General features: G+C 41.1%; 3 protein-coding genes across 12 annotated transcripts in view; 1 reads left to right on the top strand and 2 right to left on the bottom strand.

Moving 5' to 3' along the window:
- The window catches only part of LOC311296963 (NACHT, LRR and PYD domains-containing protein 1a allele 5), a 34,397-nt gene extending 27,788 nt beyond the window's left edge, over positions 1 to 6,609 (top strand). For all 5 annotated transcript variants that reach the window (XM_084418994.1, XM_084418993.1, XM_084418992.1 and 2 more), the window contains 6 exons: positions 880 to 1,023; positions 1,113 to 1,248; positions 1,872 to 1,919; positions 3,215 to 3,295; positions 3,373 to 3,660; positions 6,133 to 6,609. In XM_084418994.1, coding sequence (XP_084275120.1) covers positions 880 to 1,023; positions 1,113 to 1,248; positions 1,872 to 1,919; positions 3,215 to 3,295; positions 3,373 to 3,660; positions 6,133 to 6,155 — 720 coding nt within the window. In that variant the 3' untranslated portion in view covers positions 6,156 to 6,609. The remainder of the gene's footprint in view (positions 1 to 879; positions 1,024 to 1,112; positions 1,249 to 1,871; positions 1,920 to 3,214; positions 3,296 to 3,372; positions 3,661 to 6,132) is intronic.
- A 206-nt stretch (positions 6,610 to 6,815) lies between these two features.
- On the bottom strand, positions 6,816 to 11,542 carry il12a (interleukin 12a). 3 transcript variants are annotated; one of them, XM_084418055.1, is made up of 7 exons: positions 10,764 to 11,542; positions 10,536 to 10,660; positions 8,870 to 8,986; positions 8,340 to 8,381; positions 8,134 to 8,256; positions 7,881 to 7,931; positions 6,816 to 7,124 (listed from the first exon to the last, which is right to left on the bottom strand). In XM_084418055.1, the coding sequence occupies exons 1-7, from the start codon at positions 10,771 to 10,773 to the stop codon at positions 6,990 to 6,992; spliced, it is 603 nt and encodes a 200-aa protein (XP_084274181.1). In that variant the 5' UTR covers positions 10,774 to 11,542; the 3' UTR covers positions 6,816 to 6,989. The 3 variants fall into 3 exon arrangements, with proteins under 3 accessions (XP_084274181.1, XP_084274179.1, XP_084274180.1); XM_084418053.1 differs by having other exon boundaries at positions 10,536 to 11,542; XM_084418054.1 differs by having other exon boundaries at positions 6,816 to 7,121; positions 10,536 to 11,542.
- A 1,174-nt stretch (positions 11,543 to 12,716) lies between these two features.
- The window catches only part of schip1 (schwannomin interacting protein 1), a 242,787-nt gene continuing 240,581 nt past the window's right edge, over positions 12,717 to 14,922 (bottom strand). For all 4 annotated transcript variants that reach the window (XM_084419010.1, XM_084419012.1, XM_084419013.1 and 1 more), the window contains one exon: positions 12,717 to 13,321. In XM_084419010.1, the coding sequence (XP_084275136.1) occupies positions 13,270 to 13,321 (52 nt within the window). In that variant the 3' untranslated portion in view covers positions 12,717 to 13,269. The remainder of the gene's footprint in view (positions 13,322 to 14,922) is intronic.

The following is a 14,922-nucleotide window of genomic DNA, read 5'->3' as shown; positions in this document are numbered from 1 at the left end:
CTCGACTACTGTAACCCATTATATGTCGGGTTACCTCTCTCTTCCATCTCTCGTCTCCAGATGGTCCATCACCCCCAATCCTACCTTCTCTCCATTGGTTACCAGTCCGATACAGAATTGATTTGAAAATTGTATTATTCGTTTAGCAACCAAGCCCCCAAATACCTTTCTGAGTTAATTGTCACTCATAACCCATCCAGATCACTTAGATTAAGAGATCAGCATCTCTCCTTCGTCCCACGGTCTCGCTTAAAATGCAGGGGTGATGGAGCTTTCGCAGTGGTCGGCCCTAAGCTGTGGATCAACATGTTAAAACAGCTTCCACATTAGCTGAATTAAAATCCTCACGAAAAACACACTTTTTCTCTTGTGCTTTTAATCTACCGTAACTTTTATGTTTCTTGATTTGTCTTACTTTCCTGTGAAGCACTTTGGCCAATAAAAATGTGCTCTATAAATAAAATTTGATTCGATTTAATTTGATTTGATACATGGTTTTAATCAGACAGAAACAAAATATTGATTACAACAATATTTAAAACATTAAACAAAACTGCATTGCTCAATCACAAACTTGGGGCAAACCCTAATGTCAAATCAGCGATGATTCGTTTTGTTTCAAAGCAGCTTTACAGTGATAAACCGGAAAATAGTGTTACTGTAGAAAAATGAGCTGTAAGCAGCTCTACGACGACAATAGACAGTGCAGTTAAATGTTGATTCAGTTCAGGTCAATAACAGTGACCAAGAATGTATTTAGCAAGAATCATAGTACGGCAGAAACCTTGTTGTATTTGTTTGGTTTCGTCAAAATGTGACCGATCCTGTAACCCTGAGATTGTTGAAGTTGCCGTATGTAAAAGACTGTCATTGCTGCAGGACATCAGGAGGGCCGTTCGACGGGCCAACAACTGTAAGAACAACAAGAAGTACATTCATGTAGACAAGCCGCCCACGTGCATGCTGGAGGAGAACAGAAAGTACCGTCTGATCAGCGAGCCCATGGGTCACATCACACCCGAGGTAAGGGGAAGGGGTAGGCCGGTGATCCCAGCACACTCAGCAGCGCAGGCTTTGAGGAGAGGTGTGTGTGTGTGTGTGTGTGTGTGCAGGACATGCTCTTCACACCTGTCATCGTGGAGGTGAAGGGATACTTCGAGGTCTTCTTTGAGGAGAGTCCTCCTTTCAAACTGTCCTTGACAGACGCCGACTCGGGACAAACCGTGTGGACCGCGACCATCAGAGAGGGTACGGCTTCAGGAACACACACACACACCAGTGGCTCTTTTCACACAGATTTCACACTTTTTTTAACAACTTTATTCAAGATGTTACTCCTGAACTTACAGAAATCATATTTCCCACCTCTAGCCTGAAGCACCAGGCCAAACCTCCCCAATACTCAACCAATTTAATGTTACGTGTTAAACTCTCAGCTAAATTGTGACATTATTCACCCCTATAACAGTAAGTTTAGAATGAGGACACAAAGTCTGGTAGTGATCACTCAGTGCCTTATAATAAATCCTTTGCAAAAATGACTGATCACAGCCTCAACATATGATGTTACGGACAATGTAATGATGATGCCATTCTGCTAAAGACTTACTTTTGTGTCAACCACGTAGTCAAAGTTATTATTTTCATGTGTCTCCCTTAAATATGAAGTCAGAAAGATGCTATTATGTCAAACGAGGGAAACGTCACAGGGATGAACAGAGTGCAGGTACAAAGACAAATTCTGTATTTGCTCAGAAAAAAAAAAAGTGTTGTATTCTACAGTTAACCTCCTGAGAATGACCCTTGACCCCTGTGTGTGTGTATATATGTGATTGTAAAGAAGACTAAATCTTATATTAAATCTTTTACAGGAGACTGTGTACATCATCTAGAGGAAAACCCCAGAAAGCCAGTGAAAGGTATGTCGTGTGAACGTATGTTTTTAGCACTTTTGGTTCAGAAGTGTCAGTGGGTTATTTGAATGGGTTTTTGGTTAAATCCTTGAAATAAGGTCTGTGGGAAATACATTTAGGGCCCTATTTTAACGATCTAAGCACATGGTCTAAAGCGCAGGGCGCAAGTTCACTTAGTGCGTCCAAATCCACTTTTGCTAGTTGAACGACGGGGAAAAATGGTCGGTGCTCCCGGCGCATGGTCTAAAAGGGTTATCCCTATTCTCTTAATGAGTAATGGGTGTGTTTTGGGATTTACGTGCATTAAACCAATCAGAGTCTCATCTCCCATTCCCTTTAAAAGCCAGTTGCGCTCGTGCCATGGAGGATTCGCTATTTACATTACGGAATTTGATAGTGGAAAGACTGAACGCGTCTCCAGAGCGCAAACAGATCTGCTCGTGCGCGAGGTCAAAGTGCGCAAGCAGAACATCTACGGGACAAGCCGGATTCACCATATCTTTATGTGCACAGTAATAATCTTTTACATTGTAATCCTTTTATTTTTAATATTTGGCATGTTTGTGTGCTGCTGTGCGTGTGTCCCTGTGTGTGTAATAAGCAGAGTGTACGTGCTTATGGTGGACCCGCCTATAGGCGCACTCGCACTCTTTAAATAACAAAAAAATAAATAATATTGCGCCATTGACTTTAGAGCAGGTTTCAGTCGGTCAATGGCTCAGTCTATTTCTGTTCCTCAAAATAGCAACACGCCAACAATGCGCCTGAACACACTCCTCGTTTTCAGACCAGCAGCTCATGGGTGAACAGATGGGCGCAAATGCTTTTGCTATTTAAACAAAGTGGCTCGGGACGTGAAAATGATAACTGCGTCGGGCTGAAACTAGTAAAACACACTCGCGCTTGACGCTGCATTGCGCCGGGTGTAAGATAGGGCCCTTAGTGTGATTGCTGTTTGATTTCTATTTTTCTCTTTAAAAGTCTGAATCTGATCCACATGTAGTCTTTGACAAAAACATGATTTTCTCGTCTTTTTGCTCAAAATGTTGCTTTTTTTAATGAAACTAATCCACATTCAAGTGTTGCTAATAAAAGAATGCATGAAGCTAGAATAAAAGTTTTTGTTTTGTTTAAAAGCAGAGGCTCTGTTCTTCTGATATATTGCATGTTCAGATATTCATACAACAAATTATTCTGGGAAATTATTCAAAAAAATATCAACTTTTTTGTTTAAAACCACTGGTGGGGAAAGAGTTGTTGTGGAATATTCAGTCAGTATTTAGTGTTCTTGTCCTCTATAGGCCGGAAGAGACCCATCAGCACGTCAGACGAGGATCTCTGCAACAAGCCCAATAAGAAAGCTCGTGGCATCGACGAGTCCGGTAGGTGACAGACGCACTGACTCTCCTCGCTGTGTCAGTGCTGCTGTGTGTTGACTGGCGCTCCGCTGTGTGTCCAGACTGTGCCGGGACGGCTCCGGCCCCGGGCCTGACGGACCAGCAGCTGATGCAGGTGGCCAAGCGCATGGGCAAGGAGTGGAAGATCGTGGCCATCGGCTACCTGGGCCTCAGCAAGCAGGACCTGGATGAGATGGAGTCTGCGGAGGAGGACGTGACCATGCTGAAGTTCAACATGCTGGAGCGCTGGAGGAGACGGCAGCCCAAGGGGAGCGCAGGGATTCAGGAACTACACAAGAGTCTGAAGGACAACGATGACGTGCCTAACGAGGTCATCGCTGTGCTGGACGGTGGGTGACGGGATCTCCTGTGTTTCAGTGTGGAACCACACAGGCAGCAACATAGTGTCGGCCCACATCCGGCCCACATCTGGCACACATGGATTCCACACGGATCTGAGCCGACACTATGTTGCTGTCATCGCGGTCAGTGCGACAGGCAGTGTTAAGGGTTTTGAGGTGTCTTTCTAGAGTGTTTCATAGGGGTGCAGCGGATCGCAGTTGATCGTGACCCGTACGGATCGGCTGCCCACGGTTCGGCACGCATGTGACTCGCGGATTAACTGCTAAATCTAACCGTCATAGAGTGAGAGAGAGCGAGAGAGAGAGAGAGAGGCGTGTTTTAGTCAGCGCTTGAACACCGAATTGATTCCTCTTTCGCATTTTCTTGACCTTGACCTTGACCTTGACACATACACACAAAATGATGTCAAAATACCCGTCTAAATACCCGTCTCGGCATGTATTCTCTCTGTGTTGTCATAAGTGAACAGTTGAGAAAGAAATATTATATTTATATAAAGAATATACGGATATTTGTCAGTAAATCCGGTCCATGCATTCGGTCTTAAAGTGACAGCAGCCTAATACTCTTGCTGTTGTCTGTGTCGTTAATGTTAAAGGTATAATGACATGCTGCTTTTTGGATGCTTTTATATAGGCCTGAGTGGTCCCCTAATACTGTATCTGAAGTCTCTTTTCCGAAATTCAGTCTTTTAGTAGTGCAGAATTACAGCCACTACGAGCCTGTCCCACAATGAGCTTTCCTTAGGACATGCCATTTCTGTGCCTGTAGCTTTAAATGCTAATGAGGAGGAGAGAGGCGGGGCAAGGTGGAGGGTGGGGGTGTGGCCTTGACCAGCTTGCGGCCACGGTAAGCAGAGAAAGGGGAGGTGACCTTTCCCCGTATTGCGACGTATAGGGAAGGTTCCAGATTGGCCCGTCTGAGCTTGCACTTTCCTGCAAGGCGGATCAGGATACCCAGGGCTTGGCTTACACCTGTCTGGGGGACCATAGGCAGGCTAGGGGAACTCCTATGAGGAAAACCTCAAGTCACATTTTCATGCCATGGGACCTTTAATAAAACAACACAGCTTCGACAAAGATGAAACTATATGTAATTTCTACAGTGAACAAATAGTGTAACTTTACATTTAGGCTTAATTATTCATTTCTGTACCGGAATATTACTGTTAGACTGTAACTTTAACTGAACTTCATCAGTTAGGCTAGCAGTCTCTTCTGTAGGTATAGAGCTGTAAGTAATAAATGAAAAGCAAAGTTATCCAAAAAATGATCCGATCCGTGGCTCAAAAACCCGTCAATGATCCGAACCGTGAATTTGGTGATCCGCTCCTCCACTAGTGTTTCGCGCTGGTGCCGAGCTCATGGAGAGATGCTGAAACACATGTAAAGCACAGGGATGAGGAGAGCGGGAATCAAAGCCACTTCCTCAAATGTGGCCTTCGGTCATGTGACGCCTGTGGGTTTAGTAATCGCTATTCCTGTTTAAGGCAAGACACCACTAGCAGAAGCATCGTTGGTTTAGACTATTTTGAGATTGTAGGTCACATGTCTTCTTTCATATTTGTGGAAAGAAAACATGTTTATTTCATCGCGATTTACCTATTTATTTATTTATTTATTTATTTATTTGTGGCTATAGATTTCAATTACAATACAGATGCTGAGTTTCTAAGGTTATCATTAGTTAATATAACCACACATTTGTTACAGTATTTATTCATCTTTGTTAATGTTCGTTATTATAAATCCAGCTGTTCATTGTTCATGTTAGCATTAACTAATGTTAAACATTTACAACCTTTGACTAAGACTGATAAATGCTGTAAGTATTCATTCTTAGTTCATGTTAACTAATGAACCTTACAGTAAAGTGTTCCCCTTTTTCCCCACAGAAACACACACACACACACCAAACTGTACAGATTTAACCCTGGCTACATTCTGAAGGATAGTTCATATATCATTTCATAGAACATTTTATTCCCCAAAACGTGGAAATGTGCTGTATTTTTTCTTCTTCTTCTTCTTCTTCTTCTTCTGACTGTTTACAGTATTTTCTGAAAAACTCCCTCAGTAAAAACCTTTAACTCTCAACATGTCAGCGAAATCAAGCGAAAAAGTGACTTTATCCAGCGTTCAGATTTGTGTTCTGGAAATGTCTAACTGCATATTGAATTAGAAATGACCTCATGTGCACATTTTAAACACCATTTCAGTAAACTTGTAATACAGAAATAGTTTTACTGTACTGTGATGAATCAGCTGGGGAAGTAAAAAAAACGCTTTAATGTCTTTGTGAAGTGTCTCGATGAGTGCAGTGTTTCCAGAATCACACCAGTTACAGTTACTACAGTAAAACCGTGATCATGTTAGATTATGGCGATGGTTTGAAAAGCTTCTGTATAAATGTCAGGAAAGCCTAGTGTTTGTTTGTACTAATAATGTGCTGTTTTCCAGAGATGCTGCGGAGTAACTCATGACGTCTGTGGATCTGTGTCAGGAGGATCATCTGGAGATCTGGTGCTAAACCGAGCTCTGTGTGAACTCTACACTAATCTTTAGTTCTGTATATTGTTTTAGATGTTGTACATATTTTAACGTGTCTTCCAGAGGATTGTATGTAGAACTCAGAGTTTGTCTTTGTAATTATGAACTGTGATCATCTGCGGTAGTTTCTGAGAAAAACCGATCTCAGGTGCGGACCAATAACGTTGCTGATATCATGATATTCATGCACAACACACACTTGAACATGTGAATATTTCAGCAGACAGGCTCCTTAGGTTTCTCAGTCGTATGAAATGTTTGTTAAGTCACCTGTCACACTTTCTCAGGAGAATCGCTTTATTTTGGTGGAGTTTCATTTACCTTGGGTGAACTTTCCTTAGCTGAATAAATCATGAAAATGACATGAAATAAATCATGAAAATGAAACAGTGGTTTGGTTATTCGTTCAGGAGCTACACTGATTGTCTTTGTTTGTGCCACAGTGAAAATATATGGGGCATTTACAGCTTTCTGTGTATTCTCTTCGGTCTTTAATCTGAACATTTCTCTTCAAGACTTCCTTTACTTGTATCATGCACACAAACACAACAAAAGATGTTTTTTTTGTTCCACAAATATTTTAATAAATAGTACATAAATAATGTCATCATGACTGACATGTCAATGTCAATAAATAATTTATCAAAACGAATAAATAGATTAAATAATTAACATAAATATTTAGCATGGAGATATGAGTATGTCATCTAGCTTATGAATACGAGTGTCACGCAGTAGTTTCCCGTTGGATGCTGTAGTGAACGACATCACTTCCTGTGGTCTCCGGAGCCGATGTACGCGAGCGCTCTGTTCATGGTGATGGCGCGCACGTGGAAGCCCTTCAGTGTCTTACACAGGGACACGCGGTTATCGAAGGACGATTCGCTCCACACGAGCCACTGCTAGCAGAGAGAGAGAGAGAGAGAGAGAGAGAGAGAGTGTGTTCAGGGCTTCACATTCACACACACACACACACATGTATTAGAGGAGTGACTGCGTCACACGTCACTTTGGCGGGTTGACTTTTATATATAATACATTTTTCACTTGTAGTTTTTTAAAAAGGCATCTGAAGTAATAAACTAAATGTCAAAAATACAGGTTTTTCCATCCAGAAATATCTGAGACGCTTCCAGTACTCGTTTCCCACAGAACAGATAGATGACACCAGCGTCAAAACCCGCCTCCACTCACTCACTCACTCGCTTCGTTTGCTCCGGATGAATACTGTTGCTGTCACAGGGCTTGATTTTCAGCGTGGGATTGTGTGTGTTGTGCATAATTTGACTTATCACAATAAATCATAGTTTTACTCCCGCAGGTTTTATGCTCAAACCCAGCACATGAAGCCGGCTCTCGGGACTAAAGTGAGTTGAATTGGATGCTCATTGCGCTTAAACAGTCAAACACACACAGAATGATGTCAAAATGGCAAGGATTGACGTGAACACAGTCAAGTTATGTTATAAGTGAAGAAAGAAAACGCATGTGAATCAGTGTATTGGATCCGTGCATTCGGCCTTAAAGTGACAGCAGCCTAATATTCCTGCTGCCAAATTATGAGATCATTTAAGAAATATCTATATAGCAGTTGATGAGTCCAGTGACAAGCACTCGCCACAGAGGCCGGAAAGGAAGAGTTCAGAGTTCACACTCACCTTAGGAGACTCTCCAACAGCGGAGCTTTTTACTCCGTTTGCTTCCAAGCACTTCGAAACAAGCAGAAGTGTGTGTTATTAGAGTCTTCATCACATACAGATGACAAATAGTTGCATTATTACACAAGCAGTGGTGTGTGAGATGGGCCTGATCTTAAACATTGTTCTGTAATCTTGTCCTGCCGGCTGACAGTAAGTGTGTGTGGAGATTCTCACCTGCATGAGGTCAGAGGGTGTGTGTGGGGATTCTCACCTGCATGAGGTCAGAGGTGGCCGATACGACCGGACTCAGATCGCCAGAGTCTCTGGACTTGTAGCCGTCCAGCAGAATCTTATAGTAGTGCAGATCTCCTGCGATGTTCCTCAAACACTCCGTCTGAGAAGAAAACAGCAGCGCATCAGAGACCCGACCCGCGTCACACACACGAACACACACATGAAGCATCACAGCAGACTCACCTCGCTGAAAGAGGAGCTCGTCTGGCCGGAGCAGGACAGGACCTGAGATCAGGAGCGCTTACAGCGTTAATAAACCAGTTACACACACACACACACACACACACACACACACATACACACACACACACACACACACACACACACACACCAAGGTTGTAACAGACCTGGTCAAGTTCAAACACTATGATCAGATGTACACTTATGTAATGATGAAGACAGTCCAGCATTAATAAACCAGTTACACACACACACACACACACACACACACACACACACACACACACACACACACACACACACACACATGTACTCTTATGTAATGATGAAGACAGTCTTTATGTGGCGAACCCTGATATTCTCAAACACAGTGAGATTTGCCTCCAGAGTCTTTGGCTGAAGTTTAAGCTCTTTCTCATGAAGTTTCTGCTGTCATGAGACTCGCGGAAGACACGTCTCCAGGTCACTGAGTGATCAGCTTAAGCGTGTGTGTGTGTGTGTGTGTGTGTGTGTGTGTGTGTGTAAATCCTCACTTCAGCAGAGGCGCTGGGCTGGCAGACAGAGCTGGTCTGAGTGTGAGGAATCATCTGAGCCTCCAGATCGGTGCAGTTAAACCCAGCGAACAGACCCTGATTCTCCATCTTCTCCTTCTGCGCTCAACACACACACACACACACACACACACACAACACGGCAGAACGTCAGACACATTCACAATATTACCGTCTCTGTTCAAAAGTTCTTCAAATTAAACATGTACGCATATATTATGTCTTCAATCCTGTTTCCGTAAAATCCCTTGAACAAGCCAACAACACAGTGACATCATCCTCTCAGTGACATCATCCTCTCAGTGACATCATCCTCTCAGTGACATCATCATTTCGGAGGGAAAACAGCGAAACAAACATCAGCGTTTTCAACAGAATTCTGGGATGTTGATAACATGAACAGCTGATGATCGGTGGATGTTGTCTGACGTTAGACTTCACCAGAGCACATTTACACACATCAGATCAAACACACACACACTGTCATTATTAACGGACACACACTGCATCTGAACAGGGCTCTTCTCCACACTGAAGAACATCTGAGAACTATGGCAAGTCGTTTTAACTTTGATTAATTTCCAGGATATGAAATGTTGATATCAACAATTACATTTTTACTAGTTAAAATGGTAGTTATTGATATCAGAAATTACATTTCCACTAGTAACAATGATAATTCTAGATATCAACAACTGAATTTCAACAAGTAAAAACTATAATTCTTGATATCTGTAACTGTATTTTCACTAGTGAAATGTCACCATAGGCTGCCCTTCAAAATCAGTTGTTGATATCAATAATTGATTTTTTAGTTGAAATTCCAGTTTCACAAATCAGAAATACAATTATTACTAGTAAATTTTTGATATCAAGAATTCAATTGTCACTAGTTGAAATGTCTATTCTTGATATCAACAATTGAATTGCTACTAGTAACAATGTTAATTTCTGATATCAATAATTCAGTTTTCACTAGTGAAATGTTCATTTCTGATATCATGAATGTGATTGTTACTAGTAAGAAAGCCATTTTAGATATCAAAAATTACAATTTTTACTAGCAATTTTTATAGTTGATATCTAGAATAGACATTTTTACTAGTAACCACATAATTCTTGATATCAGGAATTCACATGTTTACTAGTAAGAAATCAATTCTTGATATCAACAATGGATTTTGAATGGCAGCTTATGGTGACATTTCACTAGTGAAAATACAATTACAGATATCAAGAATTCATCTCCTGGAAATGAATAAAAGTTAAAACGGCTTGCCATAGACACCTGTTCAGAGATCAGCTCCTAAGAATACAGCACTCTTGGTGAACACTACTCAGAGCCCTCGTGTTTACAGTGTTTTTAATACAGTAATTCACATTATAATGCGGCGTGTGGTCTTATGAATAACTGTAACCACAGTTATTATACACTATAATTCTCATCTACACGCGTTTAGAAAGATTATAAACACACGACAAACAACCAATTTCAGAATCTGCAAATATAATAATGCATTTTAACTTTGGTTACAGTTATTTATGAAAAGATATAATGTATTATAATGTACATAAGTGTTGCCCACTCTCTTTTTCTTGGTATCAAAGAAACTTTCTTTTACTTCAGTGTGATGGATGTCTAACGTACCTTCTCCATGATGTGTGTGAGGCTGGAGAGCAGAGCTCTGGCAGAGCTGGAGCACAGACACGAGTGTGTGTTCAGAGGAACCGGAGAACCCAGCGCAAGCGCCACAACTACACACAGCACAGCGCCTGCACACACACACACACACACACACACACACACACACATCACATCACATATCTCTGTCCATCAGTGATGGCGTTATATATCAGAGCCGTCAGAGCTACTCACAGATCTTCATGGTGTGTGTCGTCAGGTCAGAGTGTGTGTTCTAGTAAGAGTGTGATGGCTTTATACTGTACGCACGGATGATGAGGGGAATCCCTCAGTGATGCTCAATAAAACCCTCTTCTACACACACAGAGAGAGAGAGAGTTTTTCTTTTGGTTTGTTGTTGTGCTGAAACTGGAATACACACACTTGCACGCATCATCACGGTGACCTCAGCAAATAACTGCATTACACACACTCCTGTTTTCACTTCATTCAAAAGTCACAACCACAAATCCTGATCTTCGACACGTCTCATCAATAACTGCACACTTGGTGTTTAGTGACTGTTCTCGTGTCGTCTCACTCTTCTTCACACTCTTCTTCACACTCTTCTTCACACTCTTCTTCTCACTCGTGTATTGTGATGTTTTTTCCAGAAATGTGGTGAACTTACAGAATTTCTTTTTCTCGCAATAATGTGTAAAAACAGTCATACGCGCTCTCAAATAGAATATGATACATAAATCTACTTGGTCTGTGGGAGTTGACAAATTTCCAACGTGAAACATGATTCATTTACAAGATGGCACATAATTCAGACGGAAGAAAAAGCCACTTCTGAAATGACTTCATTTCTGGAAATTATTGTCTCTGAAACATGTTTGTGGACGAAAAAAACAAACAAATGTACAGAAAATACCGTCTGACCGGTTCAAAGCGTGATGTGAAAGTCCGTGTTTAATCGTGTTAACAGTTAATCGATAACACCATCAGGTTCATTAGTTAATATTAGTGAACTGCACGTATACAGCATTTATTAATCTTTGTTAATGTTCAGTTCAGGATTTACTAATACTTTATTAAAATCTTGTTACGTGTAGTTACTATAGTAATAATTATGCATAATTACATGTAACTAACCCTCAACCAAACCCTAACCCTATAGCAAGTACATGTAGTTAATTAATATTACTCAGTACTTAAATATATAATTACACTGTAACAACGACACCTTAAAATAAAGTGTAACCCAAGATTTTTATCAAATATTAGTAAATGTTGAAGTGAACATTAACAAAGATTAATAAATGCTGTATACGTGCAGTTCATTATTAGTTCATGCTAACTCTTTATAATAACTGCACGCTATTAATCATTAGTTAAGCATTAGTTAATTCATCATTTATAAAGCATTAATAGACATTAATAAGCAGTTTATAAATACAGCTATGAATGCTTTATTCTTGATTTATAAGCATATCTATAATGTGTTTAATAATTGTATTTTCATACTTTATTAATGATCCATTTATCATTTCTAAATGAAGTATTGCATTATTTACAAACCGGTTATTTAGGAGTTGTCAGTGGTTCATAAGATCACTTAGAAAGTGTGAGTAAATGATTAATAAACTATTTAAATACATATTATTATTCAGACATATAGTAATAGTTATTAGTGTGTTAATAAATGCTTTATGAACATGTATTTCTACTGTAATTCAGGGTTAATTCAGGTAGTTATAAAGCATTTAGTAGTGGTCAGTTCACTATTTTAGTGAGCTCATCTAAAGCGAGGACTAGTTATGCCTTGTATATTTATAATTTATAAAGGATATTAAAATGTATTTACACTTTCTAAGTGATGTTATTAATCAATGACAACACCTAGTTTGTAAATAATGGTAAATAATGTAACTGGTTTGTAAATAATGCTATTCATTTAGAAATTATAAATTGATCATGAAAATACAATTATTAAACCCATTATAGATATGCTTATAAATCAAGAATAAAGCATTCATAGCTGTATTTATAAACTTCTTATTAATGTCTATTAATGCTTTATAAATGATGAATTAACTGTTTACTAATGCTTAACTAATGATTAATAGCATGCAGTTATTATAAAGTGTCACCAGTCAGGTTTATTCTAAATCATAACTCATAAAGACGATCCAGCACGCCACAGTCTATGAAACCAAGTTTTATTTTTCTTATTTTATACATATCTGTACATAAGCATCTCCCTCAAATAAAGAATCTGAATACAATAGAATGAAAATGATATTAACACACTTATTATTATTCAAATGACTCGTGTCAGAATCAACATTCACCAAATGTTGAAAACCGGTCGGAGTGAACGTTACCGAAAGCTACAGGTCGACTACAAGGCAGGCGCTCGTCCTCTGCACATCCACCGCTCCGATCGGACCGAGGCGCCTGTTCTGCTCACGCTCGTCCACGGTTAAGAGTCGGCTCTCTTTGTCTTTTTTAAAACTTGAATTAAATTTCTCACAAGGCGCTTTTACACCATTGTATGCTTTGACGGTTATAATTTAGTGGCAAGGGTAAGAGACTGTAGCGGATGTAGGAGTGAGCGAAGGCCGAGCGCTGGTGTGTGTGGGACGTCCCGCTCGGGTCTCTGGGTCTCGTGAGGAACGTGTGTGTGTTATGATGAACCACAGAAGCAAAGGAAAGGTGTGTGTGATCGAATCTGGACTGATGGTGCGGAGGGTCTTCATTTAGATGGCGTCTTCTCGGCCAGGTGTTTCTGCTGGCTCTGAGCGTGCCTGTGGACACACACACACACACACATGTTGAGTTTGCATGTTTTTTTAGGGACTCTCCATAGGTGTAATGGTGTTTATACTGTACACTCCTCACACTAACCCTACCGCTAAACCTACCCATCACATACACACACACACACACACACACACACACACACACACACACACACACACACACACACACACACACACACACACACACACACACACACACACACACACACACACACACACACACACACACACACACACACACACACCCTAAACCCTGCAGTTTTACATTTACAAAGAACATCACTTACTCTGATTTATAAGCTGTTTTTATGTTGATCATGTCGATTATTGCCATCATTGTGGGGACATTTTATTTCAGTTAACCTTCATTTTATTTAAATTAATACATTTTTAGCTAACTGTGTGATTTTGTGAAACTCATAACTTGGACACAGTCACCTCGGATATCAGATCACTCTAAATTGTGATTAGAAATGCTATTGCTGTAAAGCTGCTTTGAAAAAATATGTCTTGTAAAAAGCGCTATACAAATAAATGTGAATTGAATTGAATTAGTGCACTGTTATCACATCTGAAGCACTTGCATTAAATGATCAGTTTGTATGTACACAGTTAACTTTAACCCTAACTATATATAACTATAACCTCCTAAACGCAGCCATTCCTCAAACTCACCAGCAGTAAATGTGGGAACTTCCCAGAACAACAAACAATGAAGTTCAACATTAAACTCATAGTCTTGTGGGTATTTCATAGTAGCTAAGGCCAGCTGAAATACAGTGTAAGCAGAATGTGTCCTTCACTACTGAAACCAACACACAATCACTTTTCCAAGAATATAAAGTCAGATCCTCAGGCCTGTTTCCAGCTGTTTGGTGGATCGGATCACAGGGAGACACATTCCCGTTTACACCTGGTGTTTTAATCCGTCTCTTGTCCACTTTCACACACTTCTGTCTCAAAACACTTTACACCTGTGTTTAGCATTCTTCACCAGTGATCCGACCGACCAGAACGCATCTCAATAGCAGGTCCCAGACAGCAGCAGAGTTCGGCCCGGATCTGGACACTTGGATCCGCACACGGCTCAGATGTGGGCCGGATCTGGACACTTGGATCCGCACACGGCTCAGATGTGGGCCGGATCTGGACACTTGGATCCACACACGGCCCAGATGTGGGCCGGATCTGGACACTTGGATCCACACACGGCCCAGATGTGGGCCGGATCTGGACACTTGGATCCACACACGGCTCAGATGTGGGCCGGATCTGGACACTTGGATCCACACACGGCCCAGATGTGGGCCGGATCTGGACACTTGGATCCGCACACGGCTCAGATGTGGGCCGGATCTGGACACTTGGATCCACACACGGCTCAGATGTGGGCCGGATCTGGACACTTGGATCCGCACACAGCCCAGATGTGGGCCGGATCTGGACACTTGGATCCACACACGGCTCAGATGTGGGCCGGATCTGGACACTTGGATCCACACACGGCCCAGATGTGGGCCGGATCTGGACACTTGGATCCGCACACAGCCCAGATGTGGGCCGGATCTGGACACTTGGATCCACAC

Source organism: Rutilus rutilus (genome assembly GCF_951802725.1).
Source record: "Rutilus rutilus genome assembly, chromosome: 9".
NCBI classification, from domain to species: Eukaryota; Metazoa; Chordata; class Actinopteri; order Cypriniformes; family Leuciscidae; genus Rutilus; species Rutilus rutilus.
This window is presented reverse-complemented; position numbering and strand designations above follow the sequence as displayed.